Below are 25,399 nucleotides of genomic sequence, written 5' to 3' on the forward strand. Positions count from 1 at the left end.
ATTAGTCTGTAAGATACAATGTGTAGGCCGGGACATCGCTGCAGCACCACAATACTTAATTCAGAATGGTTTGACACATATTTTGCAATTAACAAATATTGCGCCCCCCCTGCGATTTGGATATTGCACTAGTCCATATTGCGATTTCGATACAATTGTGATTAATTGTGCAGCCCTACATAGTAATTATAAATATGATGAACACTGCATGAATATAATTGTGTTAAACAAGGTAACTGTATGTCTCAACTGGTCTCAACTTGCAAAAATCATGAATGGCATACATTTTATATCAGTGCCTTATGGACAGGGTTTATGCATGATGCAGAGGTGGAATGCAACTATATTTAGTGTGATGTATTTGAGTACAATTTTGAGGTCACCTACTACTTCTTGAAATATGGTACTTTTTACTCCCCTACATTCATTTAAAAGCTATGGTTAACTACTTTGCAGATTAAGATTTGACATAAAATACACATGTAAAATATAACAGATTGTTACAGATTAAATTGCCAGTCTTTGGAGTTGTAACACTGCTCTACCTCGACCAGCTACAACCATTGCTACAACATTAAAAGTACTAACTAAAAGTACTAGCTATAGTCGTGGGCTAGTAGTAGTAGTAGTAGTAGTAGTAGTAGTAGTAGTAGTAACCTAATGTAACACTGTCAGGGGCCATTCTGCAGCAAAATTAGTATTTTATTTGATATACTTTATAACATTTTGCTGATAATACTTACCTACTTTTACTTAAGGAAGATTACGGATGCAGGACTTGAAATGGAGTAACGTTAGGCTATTAAACCGCATCATTGCTACTTTTACAAACGCTCTGAATAATTCTTCCACCACTGAGCACTGGGGCTTATAATGAGGAAAATGTAGCATTAATAATACTGATCGAGTGGAGAAATATAGTAGTCCACTATAACGAGCAATTAAGCAGAATTTTAACAGGTGGGCGGTAAAAGTACATTTTTCTGGAGCAGAAACTATTGAGGTGGGATGAACTCTCACCCTGCGGAAGATCTCGCGTTAACACTTTGTGGTTACCAGGGGAACGAGAGCCTGAGAAGTAGCGCTTGACTTGAGGTCTCTGCTTTTGCTCATCGAAATGAACACCGGAGATACAGCGTTACATTTGTAATTCACAGGTAAATAGACACGCGTGCAACAGCTTCACTCATGAAGGAAGTAATGCAGGGTCACATCAACGGTCTAGCATTCACTCCAAGGTTGGTACCTTAGCTAGCTAGTTAGCCAGTGTAAACGTTAGCTTGCTAAAGCTATCGTAGCTAACGTTAACAAATTGTTGTTGTCTGAGTCGCTACACCACTTTACTAACTCTGTCGACCCTGGCTTCTCTTGCCTAGGGTGGTAGCTCTAAGTCGTGTTAGCTAAGTATATACTGGCTTTAAGCAGCTGTATCTCAGTAGAGATTAAAAATAGCTAATGTTACCCGAGGGTCAATATGAGATCACGTTCACTTTTGCCTGTGGTCTAAAGGCATTGACGGTTCGCGCTAAAATTCAATAACGTCAGTGAGTGTTTTTGTGTGTAACGTTACTCAAAGCAAGGACGGCTGGCACCAAGCTGTTGCATGTGTTATTTTACTGCATTTATAATGTCTACGGTCATACAGCGAAATCATTGAGGTTGTGCTGGAAATACAGAACCAGAGTGTTGTTAACGTGACTCTTATTTCTACACAGATACGTTTGTCAGAGAAAATAAATAATATCCTGCAAAATGCCGTCACCACAAGTCCTCCAGCCAGTTCTTAAGATGAAGGTGGACGAGCTATTTCTCAACTGGTTGAGTGATACTGCAACCCAGTCACTACTCAAAGAGTATCTTGACCTAATCAAAAGTGGACAACACATTGATTTGAGCAGTGGGGACGCCCAGGATAAAAGGTTGTTGACCTTCAATGAGAACAACAATGTGGCATCCCAAAGGAACCTGGCAGAGAAGAAGCCCGCTCCTCTCGGTACTCCCTCCAGCCCCCCGTCTGCCAGTACACTACCCTCAGGCAGCAGCAGCAATACCAGAGTGACAGGACCCAATGGCAGAGTACTACGGAGGTCTGTCAGCACAAAAAAGGCAAGTTATCGACTGAAACAGTAAATCAACTATTTTCATTAGATTTCTGTAAGCATGCAGCCTATAATCATAATTTAAACCTCTTATCCAAACTGTTATGAAACAGTTTTACAAGTTTAAACAAGATTTCGAGGTTCTTTTGAGATCATGCCACAGAGGGCTTTCATCTAAGGTTGCTGTTAATAACATCAAAAACAAGCTGCGTCCTGCATTTTCAGCCTTCTTCCTAGAGCCATCTAAGGGATCTGTGACTTAAGGGTGTTTTGCTAAATTTTAGTTTCTGTAAGCCCTGTCTGTTTGGCATACCATTATTTTGCAATGTGCGTTGAATATAATTAAAACTCAAATTCACATGCATGTCACATAGATTCAAGCGGTTATATTGTGGTTTAGGTTTTTAATTATTATAATTAATTATAATTATTCGTTACACTTGTACAATTTGATGCATTCCAACACAATCACCTGGAATAAATTCCATGTTTCTTAAGCTAAGTTAATGATATGTATAATAATAGTAAGCCTTAACAACAAACATGTTAACTTGCTTACTGTTAACCATAAAAACTATATCTATATTACATACACACAAGGAAGCACAAAAGAGCCTTGAAGTCATGCTCAACTCGATAGTCTAGTGGAGGCAGACTCAAAAATCATACAACTAGCTAATAATACAAACTAATGAATGTTTTTAATTAGTGCTGTCAGTTAAACGTGTTATTAACGGGTTTTTTTCACATGCTGTTGCAACAACTAGTAACGTTAGAAAAACTACAACACCACACCGGATCTACCTAGACCGGAAACAAAACAACAGGCACGCTGCACACACTTGTTTGGGCTTGCGAGCCGGCCAAAGAGTAGTAGGCTAACGTTACGTTTTGAGTGGATGGCGAGCGTGAGACGCCGAAATGGATGCCAATAAGATTCTGAATGGAAAGTTTACTTTTAAAAAGTTGCCAAATGGTTCCATTGACAAGACCAAAGTGATCTGTGTGTTTTGTCGTTGTGAACTGAGCTATCATCGCAGCACGTCCAGTCTGAAATACCACTTGATGGCCAAGCACACAGCTGATGCAAATTCTCTGCCCCCTTGTCAAAGCCAGGCGACAATGGATGACTTCAGACAGAAGCACATGGATACCACAACTAAGAACAAACTTACTGCAGCCATAGCTAAATGGGTGACTACTGCATGTAGGCATTTTCCATGTTGATAAAAGCATTAAAATGAGAAAAAATAATGGGACAAAAAGAAATCAAGGGACATTTAGAATAGATAAAAATGTGCGATTAATTGCGAGTTAACTACGACATTTATGCGATTAATCGTGATTAAATATTTTAATTGTTTGACAGCACTATTTTAAATAGTGTACAACAACAAAGTTAACTGGCGTGTTTCTGCTCTAGGCTTTCCTTATAACCTTGCCAATAGGCCTTCCTCACAGAAGACATTTTAACGTTACAGTATAAAAACACCAGTCTAAATAATACATTTAATGATTACTGAATTCCATTGAACTGCTTTTTCAGGGTCCTGGTTATTTGAAATGTTATCGAAATCGCAGTATGTCCTATTGCAATTTTCAAATCCCAGGAAGAGCAATATTAGTTAACGTTGAAATGTGTGCCAAAATACCCTTTTTAAATTCAATAATGTCATGCTGCATTCCCCAAAAAAAAAGAAAAAGAAAAGAAAATATCACACCACAATCATTTTTAAAATGTTTTTCAATTAAATGAGAATAATGATATAAAAATGATCATTCCCTATCATATCGCATTAGATACTTTTTTCAAAATCATTCTGCCCTAGTCCTGGTATTGTGCATGTTGGCACACTCTCATGGCTTACTGGGATAGTTAAATAAAATGGAACATTAATTTTAGTTTCAAGTTTCATTAATGTTATTAAAAACACCTAACCTGTGTTTTTCCTATTATGACAGGTCAAAATGTCTACGGTGAAAGGCCTAAAACGTAACTGCTGTATTACCTTATGCTTTCATGGGTTTGCTAACAAGTGTACGTGCAGTATAGCCAGTTGCAGTATAGAAGTTTCCCCTCATCAGACATAGCATAAATATCCAGTTATGGTCTGAGTTACTGAGTTAATGGTTGATCTGATTATAGCATCTTTCATGTTGGTAGCATGCTGTCTGCTGCAACACCCCTCAAAGTTGGACATTTTTTCGAATCCTTCATTTAGGGATGTTGTCATTTTATTTAATCCATCCTGACTTATTTTTCAATTTCTAGTTTCTCAAACTTGGCCTTGATGTATCCTCTGGGGTCTTTATTTTCCCAGGCTGGCCACAAGAGGCTGCTGGGTAGCCTAAAGGATCAAAGGCATTGAAGTGCTGTCCACTCTGCACTATCATACTGGAGCCTCCATGTCTGTAGGCATATGTAGTGATTATTAGTCAAATACTTTCCAAATGTTCTGGCCTCGCCCACGAATTAGTGTGGAATGAGAGGTGGGAGTGTCTGAACCTAGCCTATCCCTGGCATTCTGGTTACTCCTTTTAGCCTGTGTTTTGCAGATCTTATTATGTCTGTAGAGGTAAATGGGATTTTTTTTCTTTGGGCTGCTTCGACCCATCAAATCAACCCGTTTTAAAGGCTTAAAATGTTTTGTATGTCTGTTAAGGACTCTGTCAAGATGAAACGTTGTGATGGTGAGTGTGGTGACAGCCAGACAGCTGGGGGCACATGCTCTTAGAAACTCCGCCTTCTACATGCTGTTGACATGCTAAAGACAGGCATAAGGAGGCGTTCAAGTGGTTGCTGGTGAGACATGTGTTCTCTCTCTGACTGAAACACTAAGGCTGGAGAGCTAGACCCAATGTTAGACTCGGAGCAATGACATTATTTCTTGAAGATGATGATGGTATTTTCTTCTATTGTGTAATAACTACACCCAGCCCTCATAGGTTTACACGTCACCACAAATCAGTATAAACCAGATCCACAATACATTTTCAAACACTACTACAAAAATAAAGAATACCAGTTTGCATAACTCACATAGTCACATTTCCAGAGCTTCATGTTCCAGTAAATTTCATAGAATTCTCATAAAGCATATATCAACTAGAAAATAAACTAAAATGGAAGTAAAGACTGATTTTAAAAAGTCCATCATGTTTATTTTCCATTCTTTTCAGACATATGTAGCTATTATATGTATTTCTGTTCCCTGGAATATCTCAGGTCTAGCTGAAGATACATAGTCTTTCTTACCAAGGCATTTTTGTGACCCCAAATTGTGAAGAAATTATTCATTGATAAAACTGTCAGAACACAGGTGGAATAGGATGTAAAAGATGCCAAAAGCATTTTATTGTTTCTCACAAGAGTGATCAATTGACTTTGAATCTTTACCAAGAGCTTCCTCTCTTTCTGTCTTGGCTGTTTAACATGAGCCCTTATAATGGTAAATGTAGGTAGATAGATCTGAACTTTTTGATTTTCACATCCATGTCTCTTTCCTGCCAGTGACCTTTGGCCACTAAGGCCACCCTCTCACCCCAGATTAATAAAAAGCAACTGTTGGCCAGTTTATCTGTGATGTGTCATGGCATGTGGCCACACTTTGTCACTCAATATTAAGGGGATTGTGAGGTTGTATAAAGTAATACTTCTATTTTAAGACAAAACAATTAATTCCAGCATACAGATGCATTCTTCAAAGGATTACTCAAAAATTCAATTTATGTCACACTGATGCAGCCTGGAACAGCTGGTCTGACTTTGACATCAGACACTGATATAGATAGCCTTGGTTCCCTTGTGTTGGCATTATATACCCAGAACTCTGCCAGTGAGATGAGGCGTGGCAGCACATTCATACTCTCTGTAATTTACTCTGAAACGACTTCTATTAGATGCTGCTCATTGTCAAAATATGTGGTCATTATTATTTATTTACACTATGTACAGTAAATTTCAGCTTCATATGAAGGCTTGGCTTTCTGCTCTGCTGTGTAGCTTAATCACTTATGTTTCCTCTCTGTTATGAGTGCAATATGACACACACACAGACACTCAATAGTTTTAATAATATAGAACAGTAGAAATACATTTACTTTGAGGGTTTCTGTTCTCAGTGTCTGCATTTAGGATCACAGGTTATTCGCAAGATGTATTTTTATAACCTGCTTGGTTGGGCTCAGCAACATTGAAGCTATTTGAAGCAGGGGGTCTAGGGTCACGTTATCAGTTGCCTGACCTGTCAGGGAGAACCAGGTGTTAAACTGTTTCCCACAAGTCCTTTTATTTTGGAGTCCATGTGTTTGTGATTGCAAACTTTGGGTTTTGGCTAGGAGGACTTAGCTGGTCCAGGCCTGAGTGAGTTAGCACAAAGAAATATGAGGTGTCTGTCAACCTATGCATTTGTATACAATATTCATTGAGCACAATGGCATTTTTTTTTTACTTTATGAAAAGTGATGTAATATTTTAGATTATAATTTTCTTACCCCTTTGTTAGTCTAAATTGACCTGTTGTTTATAAACGTATAATTAAGTTAAAGGGATACTTTACCGATTTCAATCCAGCTTTGTGTCATCTTTGTGTGGGCAGTGTGTTGAACGGAGGCTCTGAGCTCCGTACACTGGCACCACGGAGAGAAGGCACACACCATTCATCTAAATACACTGTCTACACTGCCATGACACAGAGCTGGATTGAAATTAGCCAAATATCTCTTTAAAGGGGTGATAGAATGCAAAACCGATTTTACCTTGTCATAGCTGAATAATGACAGTTTAGTGGGTAACTAGGACAAACATAGAACCTCAAAATCCCATTGACACCTCTTTCCTCTGCAAATCTCACAATTTGAAACTGCCTCTGAAAACGGGGAAATTTCAACGAGCCGCCGAGTTGATGTCAGCTCGGCTGCTCGTTGAGATTTGCCCGCCTCCTCATTTGGCTCTAGTCTCTATCTTTGTCACGCCCAAACATTACATTACATTTACATAGGCTACACCACTGATCTGAGGTCAGCTTAGTCTTCTGAATAGGTCACGTAGATCTCAGAAATTGTATACATTGTTAATCTGCTATTTTACCACTAAATTCACTTCTGAGACTTTTTTATGTGAGAAATCAACTATGTAGAGGTCAAATATGGGCCGTTTTACGAAAATTGATGTCTAATTGCAAATTTTGTCCGACTGTGTGTCGGAGTTCAGCGGCCGGTGCTGCCTGTGTTGCTGCCTCGTCGCCGGCCTGCCTTCCTTCACAGACCCCGGCCTGCTGTGAGCTAGATGGAGCTCCGTCACAGCTGGCAGCCCACGGCACTCCATACCCGCGCAAAGTCACCGTTTTTTGGGTTAATGGACTACCAAACGCCACTGCCCTGACAGAGCTCCAGGGCCTGCAGCTCCCCTCTTCCTGCTAAATGGCCGCTGTGTGTGAGTGAGAGTGCGGTCAGCGAACTTGTTACGCCAGCAATCTCTTACCACAGGTTCCAGTTAATCTTATAATGTGTGTAATTATAATGTGTTGAGTTATTTAAACCAACGATCGGGGAAATAAACGCCTCTTGTCCGCGAGTCTCATTGATAGCCTGCGGCTGGATGGAGCTCTGTCAATGAGAGCTAGCTAGCCTCCTCTTAGAATTCCTCTGAAATTCACAAAAATTCATTAAATTGAAATCGGACACCATTGTTAGCTTTATAAGACCTTGGGGTAGATGTTATGTAAGTGGCGTGACGAAATTCAAACTGTAAATATACTCTAATTACGCCGAAAATGAAGCTAACTAGCCGCGATCTGTACACATAGGATTGAAGGGACAGTTGCAGCTAACGAAACCCCTAATGTTCACAAAAATGCATTCAATTGAAATCGGACACCATTGTTAGCTTTATAAGACCTTGGGGTAGATGTTATATAAGTGGCGTGACGAAATTCAAACTGTAAATATAGCTACTCTAGTTATGCCAGCAGCTGGCAGCCAGTCAGAAGCCCCGAGTATTCCAGTAGTCCAGTACCCAGGGAAACGGTGACTTTCACTGGGTATGGAGGTTCAGGTTGCCGCTTTCTCATCAGACTGTGTGGAGCTCCTAGCTAAAGTCCGACACGTCTTACCAAATTTGCAATTAGCCATCAATTTTCGTAAAACGGCCCATATTTGAGCTTTATATAGTTGATTTCTCGCTTAAAAAAGTCTCAGAAGTGAATTTAATAACGAAATAGCCCAACAAACAATGTATAACTTTGCAGTGTCTGAAATATGAGACCTGCTGTCTCGTCTCCAATGTGTTTCTATATGGTTCGCTCAAACCAATCAGCGCGCAGCTCATCTAAATATTCATGAGCATACCATATTTGGAAGAAAAGCTCTTGTTCCAAATAGAGCCATATTCACAGGGTAGTTAAGGGCCTAATAAAATAGCATTCGGGCAATTTTCAGCCCAACCAATGTTGCATACCCTATTAGGAGTGTGTAAAATACCCTATATAATCATTCTATCTCCCCTTTAAGTAAATATGTGTAAACTCAAATATATTATCTCTGCTTCTTGAGTATACTGCCACATCATTTGGACTCTCACAGTAGTGTGTGTGTGTGGGGGGGGGGGGGGGCTATGTGCTGTCACTCCTTATCTGCAGCTTCTTTATTTAGTGTTCTGACCTCTTTGCTCCACTTCTGGTGCCATGTAGACTACACAGATTTCCCAACAAACCTCCATGATAATGTCGACTGTGCTTTTGCAATATTACTCTTATGCAAACCAGCTGATCTTCTCTCATCATGTTCTACTTGTTGGCCTTCCCTGAGCCCACCATGTTGTCAGTCAATCAGGCCTATTTTTGGCCCACATTCACATGTATCCCAAATCCCTGTCTCAGACATCCGATTGTGGTGGATTGAGCTGGAGCTTTCTAGATTTCACAGCAGCATCAGTTCTGTACTCGCACTGTGAACCAGTGAGATGGTTTGAGTCGCTCTGTGTGGATGTACTGTGGTACATGTCACTGGTTCAATCATGTTAGTAATGCAGATACTAAAGCCAGCTGAACATCGTTTTTGTGGGACATTGTTCATGCTTGTATTGACAGTTTGGGAAAGCCCTCTGGGGAGTTTTAATCGGTTTTCCCCACCCTTGCGTAATATTTCTCTCCACTCTGGTTGCCTGTCTGACCTGCATGTTGTCTCTTGAATATCATAGTTTTTGAACAACAGCGTTGCATACCATTTTGATTGAAGCTCAACTAAAATACAACCTCAACAACCTGTGAATAGTCATCTGACTCCTGGACGTTCTGACATCTAGACCTGCCAATAGTCACTAACTCCAGACACTGTTTTATAATCTCCTCTGTATGTAATGAAGTGAACATGACTAAACACATGTTTCTGTACAAATCAGATTTAACAGTTTACAGATAAGACATATTGTGGGATCAGTCTGATTTCTTGTGTTTTTCTGTTTGTCAAAGTGACCCATTAGAGTGTGGACATAGTACTTTAGCAGACTGTCTGACTGGTAGTTGCCTCAGAGGGGAATGTTGTTTGGACAACCTGCCTGCAATTTCCCTAAGATGATTTGGTTAGTGACGATGCTTGCTGGAGCTTGTCCATTCTAGTTATTTAAAAGGCTCGCGCTTCATACCATCCGTAGGAAGCTTATGTTCAGACCCTGTGTGTGTTTTTGTGTCTGTGTTGGTTCCTCAGTCCACACTGTTCACACCATGTGTGCCTTGATTTTAAAACACCAACGGGGGTGTTGCCTCGTATGTATACCAACATATCATTATCCGTCCTGTGTTGTGAAACCTCTGTTTATGAAACACACTTCTTTTTGTTTGTGCAAACACAAAAATGGACAGTATTAAATGTGAGTTGACAGTTTTTATGTGATCTACCGGGTTTTATTATGGCCTTGGGGCTTTCCTTTCCATATTTGGTTTGAATGATGAGCATGAACAAAAGGCAGCCAGTGTGAAAAAGCCATCATACAAACAGCTTATCAAGCATGTGCAGTGTCCTGTGTGGACGATAACAGGAACTGGGTTTGAGCAGAAACCAATGGAAAACTGTGGACTTTGTGATCCTGTCATCTATAAATAATGTGGGTGTGCTTTCACTTTCTGTGTAAAATAACAATAGCATTAACAAATATAGGTTTATTTACATAGTCGGATGTGGACATCTCTGTAACATTTATGTTTAATTAACATTTACATCAGCAGGCATATACAGGTAGGTGTTGGGCTAGCCCTGTGTACAGTCCATGCAGTGAAGGCAATCCCAGAGCTGTTAGATCAGCATATTTGTGGAGAATTGATGTAATTGCCATCACTCCACGGCATCGGCAACCGGAAGCAGATGCTTGTTTGGGGACTAAAGATACACCCTTGTTTTCCAGATCTAGTTTCTTGGATTGGCCAAACTGTGCTTACTGGTGCTTTTAATAGGTGCAAATTGGTTCGGTCATCATTCTTTGAATTTGACATGTCTCTCCCCCCTCTATAGCCCATCAACTATAATAAGACGTGGAATGGCTGGCAGCCCAAGCTTGCAAGGGGAAGGCAAAACAAAGACCACAATTAGATACGATTGAGAATAGTTGAATATTTGTGTCTTATAGTTATGTATGTATCATCTGGTGATTTGACCAACTCTTGTTACCTAGTATTAAGTAGTCATACCATGGTTGTGTTCTTTATTTGCTAATGCCTCATTAAGTTTATTTTGTCTGTGATTTATTCTTTTCGGCATATTGTAGATCAGATGTAGGTAAATTTAGCAGAAGTAATGTGGCTTTCATTATATTGCATCACTTCAGGGGGTTTATTTAGAATTTTCCCATTAGTGTCTGTACTGTCCAAAGGAAGGGGGGTCCAGTTTGCAGGCCCTTAGAGCACAAGCAAAGTTTCTCTGAAGTATTTGGTTGTGTGAGAGCTTTTCATAAGGGAAGCCAGTCAACATAAGCAGTGTGTCATTGTGATATTGAGGTGCATCCTTCAATTAGCTTTGAGGCTGCTGCACGATGCAACAACAGGTCTGTCTCTTTACATAACCTTCCATGAGCACAGAGGAATGCAAACTGGAAAGGGCAGATCCATTGCACACACCCCTCCCATCCCACACATACACTAAGTGACTTCCACACACAAACAACCCGCCACTTCTTATATCCCCACCAGCTTTGATTCGAGGGCTCTCTGACCCTGTGCAGTGTATGTGTGTGTGTGTGTGTGTGTGTGCGTATGTGCATGTTATGTAGAGACTGGGACAGAGCAGCAGGCAGAGCTGAGATTGTGCGACCAGATCTGGAATGGGAGAGAGAGTCACGGTAGCAGCTGCTCCCTTGCATTAAGAGGCTCTCACTCTGACAGAGGACAATCACAGGGACACAGACACAAAGGACTTCAACTACTGCCACTGCCTTCTACTCACAGTCCTGACTGGTACTGAGTGATTTGTACAGGCAAGAGGATAACGCTGGATTGAGTGTTGTGTTTGTGTATATGTCTTCCCCGTCCTGTCCGGAGCAAGGATGAGGATGAGGGAAGTGTCTCTGCGTCAGGACCCTGACCTGAGGAAGGAGTTGGCTCTGCTGGCACGCGGCTGTGACTTTGTTCTGCCCTCTCGGTTCAAGAAGAGGCTCAGAGCCTTCCAACAAGGACAGGCAGGTGTTTGTATGAGTGTACTCTGTACCACACAGGCTTTTCCGGCCTGTCAGCCAGTGGGAATGTCTATTGATGTGGACTGGTATTTGTGGGCTTCATGTCTTGGTATTCAGCTTGCGTTAGTACTTGTTTTTATTTGTGGGCAATGTATTCTTCATTAGTACAGAGAAATATGAGATGGGAGCCGTGGTTTTTGGATGGTGTTTTATCTTGTGTGGTATGTTGTGCTCAGCCGCTTTACTGCCCTCTTTCAGACCACATCATTGTGAATGTGTGAAAATGTCATGGGGCTTAGCTGTTGTGCTCAAGAGCTCTGCTAGCGGTTAGAGAGAGAGAGAGAGAGAGAGTGTGTGTGTGTGTGTGTGTGTGTGTGTGTGTGTGTGTGTGTGTGTGTGTGTGTGTGTGTGTGTGTGTGTGTGTGTGTGTGTTGGGCATGGCAACAGGAGATGTTTATGTCCTTTTATAGCCATGGCTGACACCAACACACAGCACAGAGAAAAGCAAAGGACCAGCAGCATTTATGATTTATCATGTTAAAATGAGCTGATTACCACTGACCGAATACAGCAAAACACTTTAATTTAGTGTTGACACATATATCATGTAGAAATGGATAGGGCTAGATTTAGCCCCCTTGGGTTCTCCTCCACAATTTTAAGTTTTTTTTTTTTATCATATTGTTAAAAGTTTTATTGTTGCAGACAACGTAGGCCCTGTCAAATCTAACTAGAGGTGAGAACAATGAGTAGAATGTGTTAGACCCCCTCAAAAAACAAGATGTTTTTAGTAAGTGGCTAATATGTGTTACATAACACATTTTGATCCTAATACATTCTGGCTTTTTATGTGTATGGCTCCACTGATTCATGTCCTCTACAGCATGGCTCTTAGCAAGACTCCCACCCAGTGGAGATTTTATCAATGAATATGATCTCCTCACAGTATATCAGCTGGGCTCAGTTGTGTAGTAAATCATAATGGTTTAGAATCAAATGTATCATTACATAAAGACATAGGCCCAATGTTGCATTATATCATTGTCATTAGACTTAAAAGGATACACTGGTTTCCATCATGATTGTAGAGCTTAATAGCATATGCTGCAAAGCCCTCACACACAAAACTATTATGTTGGGTCCTAGGCAGAAGTAGTAAAAATGACAAACACAGAGATGTGTCCAAGCTTTGACGTATTAGTTTTAAAGATTTAAAAAAAATCAAGCTCAGATTTATATTCTGAGTATGATTTAATACTAACAGACCCTAAACCCATGCTATACCTCTGCAGTTCAAACCTAACACACACATATCACAGCCTTACTTTTATCTCCAGGGCTGTCATTCATAACCACTGTTTGCCTGTAATCAAGTACCCTGTTTAAACCTAGCCAAAGGTGGCTCTCTCAATCTTTCTTTTGAAGGGAACACATTGATGCATCATGACATTGCAGTTGTCTAGACCTTAGTTTTTTTAACTAATAGGCCTTTTCATAGCATATACAAGCAAAACTGAGATGTAATTAATATCATAAATAAGGTCAGTGTTCAATTCAGGTGTGTCAGTTCTAAGGCCATGGTATTGTGCATGCAGACTCACAGTCATGGCTTACTGGAACACTTGAATGAGTCATCAGTTATGTTATTTATAATTTGCAATGTGCATTTCCTTCTGTGTTGTCAAAATGTATGCTGTGAAAAGGTCAGTTTATTGATTTATTTGATAGTGTTGTCCCTCTCCAGAAAAATGGAGTCCTTATTTTTTGAGCATATAATTTACAAATATATTAAAGGTCCCATATTGTAAAAAGTGAAATTTCCATGTCTTTTTTTATTATAAAGCAGGTCAAGGTGCTATATAAATACTGTGAAAGTACAATAAATATACACAGCCTGTATTCAGAAATGTTGCCTTTAAATGAGCCGTCAGGACTTCCGTATGGTTGTGATGTCACAACTATAGTATATATAGGTAGAGTGCCGTTATAGTGAATCCCCGGCTGCAATGACGGTGCAGACACTCCCAAAGCGCGGATGCAAAAGACCCTGAAACACTGACCAATCAGAGCAGACTGGGCTTTTTCTGGAGGGGGGCTTAAGGAGACATGCTAAAACTGAGCATTTTAGACAGAGGGTGAAAACAAAGTGTTTTTTTAACATTAAATCATGTAAATATGTTCTAGGAAAAAACCCCAAGTATGAACCTTTAAATAAGCATAATATGGGACCTTTAACATGGATCATAACATGAAGAATATGACTTTTAACTTAAATCTAAGCATTCTGTGTTTTCCTCAACTGATGATTGGAAATAATGGTCTGTTTTTAAACCTTACTGATAAAAACAAACTTTTAATAGCATCGGTAAACATGAGTCAAATAATGTAGTTGCCCTGTGGTAACATATCTCATGTTGTTTAAAGTTAGCACAGATTATGCTTGTAAAGACCAAAATATACTTCTTAAATAAACATTGTTGCCACAGATACTAAAACAAAAGACCCTTTAGACCAATTAGTTGACTCAACTAAGATTGGTTATCCCTGTCATGTATGTATGTTCAAATGCTTGTTAGCCACATATTAATAGAGTTGTACATCTGTCAGTGGATTACCATATATAGATTTTATTTTTAAATGATGTCCTTAGCCTTAGCTAATATTGTCTTGTTCTATATATCCCTTTAAATTCCCTCTTACTTTAGGCTTTATTCGATTAACAAATTACATTAACAAGTTGCAAACATTGCAAGGTCAATCATAGTTTTCAGCGACAGATTAAAATGATTGTCAGTACAACCATTCCACACATAATGATGTCACTTGACACATCTTAATTTAAGTCTATTACAGAGTGACAATCTTTTAAAAGTGAAAGTCAATTACTGGAAAATAACTTAACTACCAGCTGCGTAGTCACAACTCTTCCCTGATGGGCCTGAGGGCTGTTGAGAGGTGTGGCTAAATAGTGCTAGCAATGTAGAGTTTGTATTGAGACGATCCTTAGCACATTCTGGAATGCTTGAGGTGTTAGCGTTTGCTAGCATCAGTGGCTAACAGTTTATTTCTGTGTGTTTGTCTCAGGCCCAGGTGAGGACGGAGGAGCCCGTCACCACAGCCCTGAGTGAAAGCATTCCAAAGTTTTACTTCCCACAGGGCCAGCCCCAAGCCAACGTCAACATCGACAGCCTCATTTCCAAAATTGAGAAAGTATTTTCCCAATTCCCAAATGAAAGGGCCACCATTGAGGACATGGGGCAGGTCGCCAAGGTGAGAATGTGATTTGTAGCATGGAGGTTTAGCTGCCACCCAGCAAATTATTTTCACTAGTGCCATTTAGCTCCTGACTTTTACGAATGTTTGCTGATTTCTCCTCTCCCTGAGGAATGTTAGCAATGGTCCAAGGGGAACCTGAGTGAAGAGAGAAATGACAGCTAGGTTTCCTCAGGTTCTCTCGCCAACCCAACATTGTCATTGTGCTGTTCTTTTCTGCATTCAAGATCACAAGTGTATGTGTTTCTAGGGAGTTTAAGTTTTTCCCAATCTCTCTTCTCTATATCCACACCACACACTGCCCCATCTCTTCTGCTTACTTTTCTCCCTAGGCCTGTGAGTGTCCTCTATACTGGAAAATGCCATTGTTCTGCTTGGCTGGAGGCGACAGGACCGGTTTCATGTCCGTTCACAAGTTTGTGGCTATGTGGAGAAAGTAAGACAATGGCCCTTCTTATTCTCACTGGACCACTGGTATACTCTCTGCCAAATGGCTCATACAATCTCCTTTAAACAATAATGACCGCTTGCTGAGATTACAGATGCTGCGTGCAGCTCTCAGTTATCATGACATTTTCTTTGTCATTTCTAAACAGATGTTATTGATCACAAAGGGCTCACAAATGCTCACAAGGGAATAGCTGCTGGGCATATACAGTATTTGAATGAAACATCTATTCAGTGTCTTTCTGCATGAAATTTAAAGGAATACCATAGGGCTTTTGTAATGGCGGCTGTGCTCTTAGCTGTGTGCTGAATGCTGTTGTATGCAATAGACATGCTCTTGTATTAATGTGTGAGCCTCCAGAGAACTGGAAAGACCTGGCCTTTGACTTGAACTCATGACTGAGCCATTCTTAGATGAGAGCCCACAACAGAGGCTTGCATTATTTCCCTGTCGCAACCATAACACTCAACGCTTATAATCACCAGGCAGCGATTCAGAATCCTAATTTCAGAATGTATTATACCTGCACTTGCACATTTGAGGTTAACAATTTCAAACTTGTGCTTTTGAAAAAAATGATAAAAAAGAATAGAGAGAACATTAGAGCGAAAGAGGGAGTAACCTTGCAACCATCTGTTCTCTCTTTTCCTCTCCAGAACTCTGCAGACCTGTCACGACGACGCTTCTAAATTTGTGCACCTCTTGGCCAAGCCTGGCTGTAATTACCTGGAACAAGACGACTTTATTCCATTCCTGCAGGTACTGGCTGCAGCACACCCAGGGAGAGGGCTGGACTTGGCAATGCAGGGTGGCAACATTTGCATTGACTTGGGTGGTGCGAACTGGACGTAATTTTAGGCATTCCCTGTTGAAGCATTGCTTTTTCATGTGGCGGAGGACTAATTCAGGGACGTTACTGTAAACCAGTAATATAGTGGAGGGGAGTATACTGAAAGGAGGTTCCATCGGTGCTGGACTCAAACGCAGCAGAAATTGACCAAGGAGAGATTGGTTTCATGTGATACACACATTATAGCACTAAAATAATCTTAGAAATTATGCAGATTTATCAAATTGTTTCGTAAGAATAGTCTAATTGACTGTTTAGTCAACCTTACCATGTGGACCTGCTGTGCTGGCTGTTTGTATTCTCATTCCCCCTGACAAGCTGTTGGTGCGCCACACTGGCCCCACCCTACACCTGATTCATTTTCATGCTGGCAGAAGCGGCTGGGCTATACTGAACAGCCGTTAGCCTGCCAGCAGAAATGGCTTGTGGCACACGCCGTTTAATTTGTATTGTTCTGCTCAGTGAATGGCCTTTGACTGTTTTGATAAATGAAAGGCGGATTGCAGTGGAGTAGATTTGACTGTCCCCGCCTGTTTCCTGTGCTCTGTGATTTATGTGTTTCTCTATGATTTAATTTCTCACACTAAGAGTCAAAGAGGCACGACGGCTGCCCTGAAATAAGGCCTTTTAATTTAATTGCCGCCTTCGCATTTATGTCAACAATTTTTTTTCCCCCAGCAGAAAGAGAAGGGGGTAGAATAAAGGAAACATACGGGGGAGTTTCATGGCAAGAATATAGCTACAGTTCATTTGAAATGCAGCACACCCCCTGTGACTTTATGGCATGAGGAAGGAGAAAAGGTTAGGAGCAGTCACTAGCAAACGTCCTTTCTCTGTCCCTCTTACCACTTTGCTGCCAAAGCAGAAAGACTTAAGCTCATCCCAAAACCGGTTGACCCAGTGTTTTCTGACTTCAAAGAAACATTTAAATTTGATGGCGCCTCCCAACAAGGCCTGGAGCCTTTCTTTACATAGCACAATGTATAAAGCATATGGCATGACAGAGTGATGTAGATAGACATTGACAACTTTTAATGTTGAATAAGCATGCACTATATTATATTATATGCCTACCCTGAATCATGTGTCTACCGCAAAAAAAAGACATGCTTTGCCATTTGATTCGTCTGTGAAAGTAACTGCAGAATTTGATGAAACATATATATTTGTTATTGTTGTAGGCACAGCATGTCATTGAGTTGTTCTTTTGCATTTGTGTTTGTCAGTTTTGAGGGGTTTGTTATGGAAATGAGACAGACATGCAGTAGAGACATAGTGAGCTGACTGATTTTTTTTCAGGATGTGGTGAACTCACACGCAGGCCTGGCCTTCCTAAAGGAGGCGCCGGACTTTCACTCACGATACATCACCACGGTATGCTACCGTAACACAAGTAACGGCACAGACAGACACATCAAAATGCACTGCATCGATTACGTTTAGCTCACTTATTAATTAGTTGATAACAGGGTTGACTGTTTTTCAGGTGATTCAGAGGATATTCTACAATGTGAACCGTTCATGGACTGGGAAAATAACGTGTTCTGAGCTCAGGAAAAGTAACTTTCTACAGGTATATGACTACATCATACTACAGACTACGTTTTTTGCTCTGGTACCAAAATCAATTTTTCTGTTCTAAGGTTGTCTGTTGGTCCTTTAAACATCTGAAAATAGTAACTATTTTAAATACAGCAGACTTTTAAATTCATTAAACTGTCCTAAAATGTCTTTAATACAAACATGTATCTTCAGCTGCACATTCACAGGTTTTAACAGCAATATTAATGCTAAATGCTGAACCTAATGTACTTAACACTTGACATTGATTGTTATGATAACAATGTTCTCACCAAAGTAATAACAGAATTTTATTCTTTATTAGTATTATTTAAACCACTTAATTTTGAGGTAAAACTAAGAGTGAGGCCACCCATAATGTTGGTATAACTCCTTATTGCGCTGGAAAACTGTTTAGTACATAAAACAAGTATAGTAGGTCAAAAACGAACAAGGACGTCTGTAAACTATAATGGACAGTTTGGCTAATATTAACAGTATATTGATAATTATTCATATTTTTTTTTTTGACTGCAACCTTTTTTTTCTGTCCCAGAATTTGGCGTTGCTGGAGCAGGAAGAGGACGTGAACCAGCTGACAGAGTTTTTCTCCTATGAACATTTCTATGTAATCTACTGCAAGTTCTGGGAGTTGGACACTGACCATGACCTCTACATAGACCAGAAGGACCTGGCACAGCACAATGACCAAGGTGCACAAGCACACCTCACTTTTCTTCAACACAAAACATGCAAGACTGGAATCTTCAGAATTTGTTGTATTTGGGATAAACTGTATATCTTATAATCACACACACAGTTCAAATGACAAAGGACAAGTGCTGATACCTTGTCGGAACACAACTTTCCTTTAACCTTAGTAGGCTGAAACTACATAATAATGAGCATTTGTAAATGTTATTTGGTTTTAAGTCTGCTGCTCACACACAAACACATACTCCAGAAAAAGACTTGTCTTTGGCGCTTCCCCCCCACACACTTTACACCACATGTTCTTGGTTGATGGTCTGTGAGTGAGGCAGGGGAAATGAGACACAAGATCAATAAGAGAGCAGCATATATACTCTGCTCGAATGACGCCATGTCTGGAGCAATTTCTTCCACTATATGGTCAAAATGATGACCAGAGGATTTATAGCATTGTCAAGATAAAAAGGGCTTACTCTAGCCAGTCTGGATTTACAGTCTGTGAGAAGGGATTACTGTACATGTGCTGTGAATAAGTTGTACATTAACTGAGAGAGCTGTTGTATGAGAGAAAACTTTTTATTTCCAACACCCTGAATTATAAGACATCTCTTTGCTGTATTTTCCAGCCATCTCCCATAAGATGATTGAGAGAATATTCTCAGGAACAGTAACAAGGTAAGTGAAGAATGTAATGGAGTTTAAGAATGCTTATCATACGGTGTGAGCAATCAACATTTTTAGGTATCAGTAGTAACCGTTTGGTTTATTCCGTCAGAGACAGAAAAGTGTACAAGGAGGGGCGGCTGAGTTATGCCGATTTTGTCTGGTTCCTCATCTCTGAGGAGGACAAGAAGACCGACACCAGGTATGTAGACTCACCGCCACACTGATTGCATCTTCTGCTTTAAATACTTTTTCTTTTCTCACATGCACCTCTGCTCGCTGCTTTTTCTTTACCTGTGTCCAGTATAGAGTACTGGTTCCGCTGTATGGACCTGGATGGGGATGGGGTGCTCAGCATGTACGAGCTGGAGTACTTCTACGAGGATCAGTGCCAAAAGCTGGAGACCATGGCTATTGAGCCCCTTCCCTTTGAGGACTGCCTCTGCCAAATGCTTGACCTTGTGAAGCCGGAGGTCGAAGGTCAGACCCCTTTTACATTCATACACACTCTCAGAAGTTCACACACACCAGGAAGTCTAATGGTTTCCATTTTTTCTAACAGTGACGGTCGCAGGCGCACGTACATATTTTCAGGCCGGCTCATTGATCATTAGCTGTGGGAACAGTTATAGATTAGAGACTGACTGACTGACTGACTGATCTGATGTCAGCTGTTGGTGTCATCCACACTGTCAACAAATTCCCTCCAGCACTTAGCTTTACCACCATGCCATTTAGAAGACAACAGTCCACAGTGAGGGTATGCATGTTTAGTATTGACAGCCACAGCAAGAATGTGACCCTTAGTCGACCTGGTGGTATGCTGCACTAGTGGAGCTGGATATATAACATATGTAATATGAGATATAACAACTTCTTATTTGAGGCTGATGTTTCCCTGAAGAGTTATGCCTCCTCCCGACAGGGATTCTTTTTTGGGGCTTTTTCCCTATATTTGATAGTGACAGTGGATAGACAGGAAAGGTGGGAGAGAGATGGGGGATGACACGCAGCAAAGGGCCGCAGGTCGGACTCAAACCCAGGCCGCTGCAAAGGACTCAGCCTACATGGGGCGCACGCTCTTACTGGGTGAGCTAGAGGTCGCCCCAACTTTTGCAATTTTAAGAGATTTAAAATGTCATATTAAATGTTATATTCTTTCAGAGATCTCTGGTCTGCGGTACAGGCATATGAACTTGCTGTAGATAGAGATGTTACATTTGATGACAACATAATATGTATATCAGATGAGTCTGGTGGAGTTTTCATAAACAACCCAGAGAATGTCTAAAATGTTTATTCTCTCATCAACCAAAAGTCTCTTTTCTGCTCTTTCAAAAGCAGAGACAATGACTTGAGTGCTACTAAGATATAAAAAAAACACATCACTTCATTCCAGGCATCACATAACAACAAGTTATCTGTTGGGTTAAGTGTTGATTTTATAATTTTGTGCATCACTTTGAGAGCACATGTTATGTGTTATCTTATGGCAAATCGGACACCTTAAACATCGTATGAGCTAGTTCCATTTAATAGCTTAAACTGAAGGTAATTGGGCTTTTGCTGTCAGTACACCCTAAGCCTTATAAACAGCTGAATGAGAAGCTTAGGCTGGCAAAATCTTTAAGATGTTTAAAATCAGCTCAGCTTATCCACATTTGACACAGTTTCAGAAATAGTGATAACTTTTTGGGGATTTGCGGTCAATCATTTAAGATCATTGATCCAGTAAAAAAATCCAAACATTCGTTTGTTGTTAATCTGTAAATGTGCTGCTTTTCTTTCTTCATATCTTTTATTAATAGAATGTATTTGGTTTTTCAACCAAAACTATTTGAGAACTTGACAGTGGACTCTGATAACTTGTTACTAGATGAGTCAGTTAATTGACCTAGTTTGAAATATTGTGGCCCAGCCGTAGTTTGATTAGTAGACAAAAGATTACCTCCATAAGTCCTGACACACTAAAAGATGAGATAGGGTGACTGTCAGTGCTGAAAACTCGACATTTACTGAGTCAGCTAAGTCTCAGGCCAATTTTGAAATCTAGATTGGATGGCAAAGTCTGGTTGAAAACCTTGTAGTAAGACCTCCTTAAATAATTTAATAATCATCTGTCAACGTCTAAAGTGCCTATTTAATCCTGTCCAGGTAAGATCACTCTGAGGGACCTTAAAAGGTGCAAGTTGTCCCACATCTTCTTCGACACTTTCTTCAACATCGAGAAGTACCTGGACCACGAGCAGCGAGACCCATTCTCAGTTATAAAGGTAAGGTTAAACTCTGATAGGATATCACCAGATGTGAGATAGCATCATGATTTGTTTTCCTGTCCGAGGTCAAGTGGATCACGTTACTTGTCGTGTTTTTAAGGAGATGGAGCCAGACGGTCAGGAGGTCTCGGACTGGGAGAAATATGCTGCAGAGGAGTACGACATCCTCGTGGCTGAGGAGGCCGCCAACGATCAGTGCAATGGCGTGTAAGTCCGACTTTAATCATTGATCTGTTGGATGTAGCTGCAGTTACAATCCTGAGCCCAAATTTATCAAACTGCTGAAACTATCATTTTGGCCTTAAGTAAAAATCCTTCACTTTGACTCTTCCTTTACTATTTATTATATTTCTTACCACCTAAAATTGCGCTTAAATTAAAAGACAATTACAAGACTCTCTTAAAAGAGAGCTTGATGACAGCAGTAATGAAACTTTATGCTGTACCTCATCTACCAGCAACAGAATTTCTTTCCTGCTCCAGTTCAGTTTTTGTTTTATACTTATATTAATGTGATCACTTTTTAAGATCATTTTTGGGGCCATTTATTAGAAAGGACAGCTAAAGACAGGAAAGGGGAAGGGGGGGGGATGACATACAGGTCGGAATCAAACCTGCGGCCGCTTGCAGCCAGGACTGAGCCTCTGTAAGTTGGGCGTAAACACAACCAGGTGAGCTACCCAGGCCCCCCAGTGTGATCACTTTTAAAGGTTATTTTGACATTTAAGTAAGTAGGAGTTTGTTGCTTGCTTTAATGTGTCCTATTCTTCAGTTACAGCTAAGCACATTTTACTCCTAAATTGGCTCTATACAGCATTCCTAAGTCATTTTTATAAGTTTGATTAATACAGGCCCTGATTGCTAGTTAATGTAATTACAAATATGTATCATGCTTATGAGTGTTGTTACCAATATTGTGTGGTTATCAAATGTGGAAACATAAATTGACAATTTTTTTGGCAGACATTTTGACATGTCATGGCAGGAAAAGCACAGTTGTAATAAATAACCTTTTTAAGAGAGTATTGTGCGGTCAGACAGTGATGGTTTAGTAGAGTTTATGTATTCTGTCCAGCAGCAGAGCCCCTCTGAGAGTGAGCCAGTGATAGATGAGGCTGTTGACAGGTATGTTGTGTGGCGGTTTTAGGAACACCACCGACTTCTAAAGACAGGCTTCTAACCAGAGCAGGTAAGACACTCAGGGTACCAGCAGGGACTTAAGTATTCTCCTTCTCCTTCTCTCTGGGTGAGTCTAGTTCCAAACCCACTCCTAGCTTCTACCCTCACCCCACCAATGTAAGCATACTGTTGACAGCAGGTAGTTGTTTTGTCAGACAGCACAGTGTCATGTTTATGTGGCCATGTCTTAGAGCTGGGAGTCTGTTTTTGAACCAGACAGTTTCTGTTTTTATCCTTCCTCTTTTAAGAAAAAAAAGGTCTACACCTGCACCATCTCTGTCCATGCCTTTACGTGTTGCTCCTTTGTCCTCTCCAGTTGAAAACCCCCTGTCTGTTTTTTGGCAACTGCACTTATTCACTTTGTTGTCAAGAGTTAGAAGAAAAGATCAGCCCCACTCTCATACCTGTATGCTAAAAATCAAGCTACCGCCAGCAGCCAGTTAGCTTAGCATAAAATCTGGAAACGGGAAAACAGCTAGCCTGGCTCAGTCCAAAGGCAACCAAAACTGCCTATCAGCGCCTTTTAAGCTCACTAATTAACACATTATGTATTGTTTGTTTAATCTGTACAAAAACCAAAGTGTAAACACGACAAGTTATGGACTATTTCTTGGCCCTGACAGTAACATCCTGGAGTCTTGTTTTTACAGTGAGGTTGCCAAGCAACAACCTGAGGCTTGTTTTTACATTTAGGTTTTGTTAGAACTGAACAAACAAGATATATTACATGTTAACCAGTGAGCTTTAAAGGTGCTAGTACTGTAGGTGCATTGTGTTACCTTTTGAACAGAGTCAGGCTAGCTGTTTACCCTGTTTCCAGTCTTTGTGCTAAGCTAAGCGGCTTCTGGAGGTTTCATTGTTGTATTGGTTTTCTCTAACTCTCAGCAAAAAAAGCAAATAAGTATATATGTTCTGAATGTCAAACTATTTCTTTAACGTGGTTATGCTTTAGCACACGGACTGTCTGAATGACCATATTACTGATATTTTCCTCCATGTGTCTGTTTAGGTATGATAATCCTTTGAGCCCTTTAGGGCAGCACATCTCCAGTGAGCTGGGTCTGACAAAGAGACACTTCTTTGAGATCCCCAGTCCACACTGCAACCTGGACCTGGATGAATATGAATATGAAGATGACTTTGAATGACCCTCGATCACGTAGCGTTTTCTCACACGCCTGCTGAGCGCTGTGCGCTCCCAGAAACAGAGCTTAACCAGCAGTGTTAGTGGATGAATCGCATCAAGCCAGAGATTCCCAGGTTCCGGCCCCGTTCCCAGTAACGGGACATACTTTAATAAACACGAAACACTGTCAGAGCACTGGTGGGGTCAGATGTGCTGGGGAAACGGACACAGTATCAGAAGGTGGTTCTTCACAATACTTTACTATGCCAGTTGTTTTAATACTTTCACCTGTCACACTTAAAGAAGTCACCACAGCTGACTTCATGATGTCACAAGCAGCATGTTCAGGCCTTTGCTCCATTTACACAGGAAAAGTTGTTTGTGCACGAAATGCATTGTATTATTTATTTCTACTGAAGTACAGTACATCTCAGTACTGTGATCACATTCACATGAGCTAAATCATTCTTTACACACGGGAGCTCCCTGGATTGTTGGACAGAAACTATGTTGATTTGATTCAGGGTTTGAACTAATTATCATCTGAAGTTATTGGCTAACGTTACATTCCAGTGATCATAACGGAAAGTTTTCTATAGGACTGTAAATTCATTAATGGTTGTTAAATGAGAAGATACCGTAAATGCCAAACAAGACACCGTTGAGCCTGCTGCACACACAGTTCACACTGCCACAAACACTGTATATTGTACAGGTCTGTACTCATTATGATGTAGATTACTGTATGTGTGAGATGGGGTTGTTATTAAATTATTAGAGATGGATTTATAAATAACTGTATATATTTATTTGGTGCTTGCTGTGTTGTAAATGATTTGGGAAAGTGTTTTAGACAAATTCTTTTTTCTATGTTATCAAGTACTTAACTGTATTGTACTTTGACAGAACAAAAGGAACCAATTTTAAAATGTTTTGCTTTTCTTTAAATGAATAAAGCCTTGGGTTAATGTAAGAGTTAAGAATCCGTCTGTGCAGTTTAATTTGATTCATGTCAAAACTGTTTTTGATATGCTCAGTTTGATTTTGCATACTATAGAAGTCTGTCAGCTTAATACCAAAGGAACACAATATTTATCCATTACCATACTACTGCTGCTGTACACAAACATACAGTAAATACAGATATTAAATAACAGTGAATTACTTTTAAAATGTATTTATGGGTATTAAGTGAAACACAAAGCCATTTATAGAAATGAACATGTTCAAAAAATATATTACAGCTTGGAAAAAAGATGGATTATTAATTTAAATTGATTTACAGCAATACATAGTAGTAGTTTTTGGCAAACTTAAACTTAACCGTTTCCTATAAGGAGCAATAATAAAGTGGCAGGCAGCACAATTAAAGGTGCCGTAGGTAGGATTGCGAAGATCCAGGACTTAGCCAAAAACATCGACAACTTCTCAGTGCCTCCCCCCTTTCCACTGAAGCCCAAAACGGTCTCCTAAGCCCCTCCCCCCACAAGGGAGAATGAATGCATGTGTATGAGCAGTGATTGACACACAGTTAGACACCCCCCCCCCGGCTA

General features: G+C 40.3%; 1 protein-coding gene across 6 annotated transcripts; it reads left to right on the plus strand.

Moving 5' to 3' along the window:
- The first annotated feature begins 988 nt into the window (after window positions 1-988).
- Window positions 989-24,826, plus strand: ppp2r3b (protein phosphatase 2, regulatory subunit B'', beta). 6 transcript variants are annotated; one of them, XR_004897990.1, is made up of 15 exons: window positions 989-1,157; window positions 1,716-2,106; window positions 14,845-15,030; window positions 15,366-15,469; window positions 16,138-16,240; window positions 17,631-17,705; window positions 17,818-17,904; window positions 18,448-18,604; window positions 19,229-19,277; window positions 19,378-19,467; window positions 19,570-19,745; window positions 21,420-21,538; window positions 21,642-21,748; window positions 22,620-22,730; window positions 23,730-24,826. XR_004897990.1 is itself a non-coding variant. In XM_031284030.2 (15 exons), exons 2-14 carry the CDS (start codon window positions 1,753-1,755, stop codon window positions 22,705-22,707), a joined length of 1,626 nt encoding a protein of 541 aa, XP_031139890.1. In that variant the 5' UTR covers window positions 989-1,157; window positions 1,716-1,752; the 3' UTR covers window positions 22,708-22,730; window positions 23,730-24,826. The 6 variants fall into 6 exon arrangements, 5 of the variants coding, with proteins under 5 accessions (XP_031139890.1, XP_031139662.1, XP_031139811.1 ...); XM_031284030.2 differs by having other exon boundaries at window positions 22,689-22,730; XM_031283802.2 differs by lacking the exon at window positions 22,620-22,730.
- Window positions 24,827-25,399: the final 573 nt, after the last annotated feature.

This window comes from Sander lucioperca, chromosome 8 (assembly GCF_008315115.2).
Source record: "Sander lucioperca isolate FBNREF2018 chromosome 8, SLUC_FBN_1.2, whole genome shotgun sequence".
Classification (NCBI taxonomy): Eukaryota; Metazoa; Chordata; class Actinopteri; order Perciformes; family Percidae; genus Sander; species Sander lucioperca.

Bases quoted from the DNA above. Each gene is read 5' to 3' on its own strand.
- ppp2r3b (XM_031283802.2), top strand. From the start codon at position 1,753: ATGCCGTCACCACAAGTCCTCCAGCCAGTTCTTAAGATGAAGGTGGAC. The intron at 16,241-17,630 runs GTACTGGCTGCA...ATTTTTTTTCAG, and splicing joins ACTTTATTCCATTCCTGCAG to GATGTGGTGAACTCACACGC. The intron at 21,539-21,641 runs GTAAGGTTAAAC...CGTGTTTTTAAG, and splicing joins ACCCATTCTCAGTTATAAAG to GAGATGGAGCCAGACGGTCA.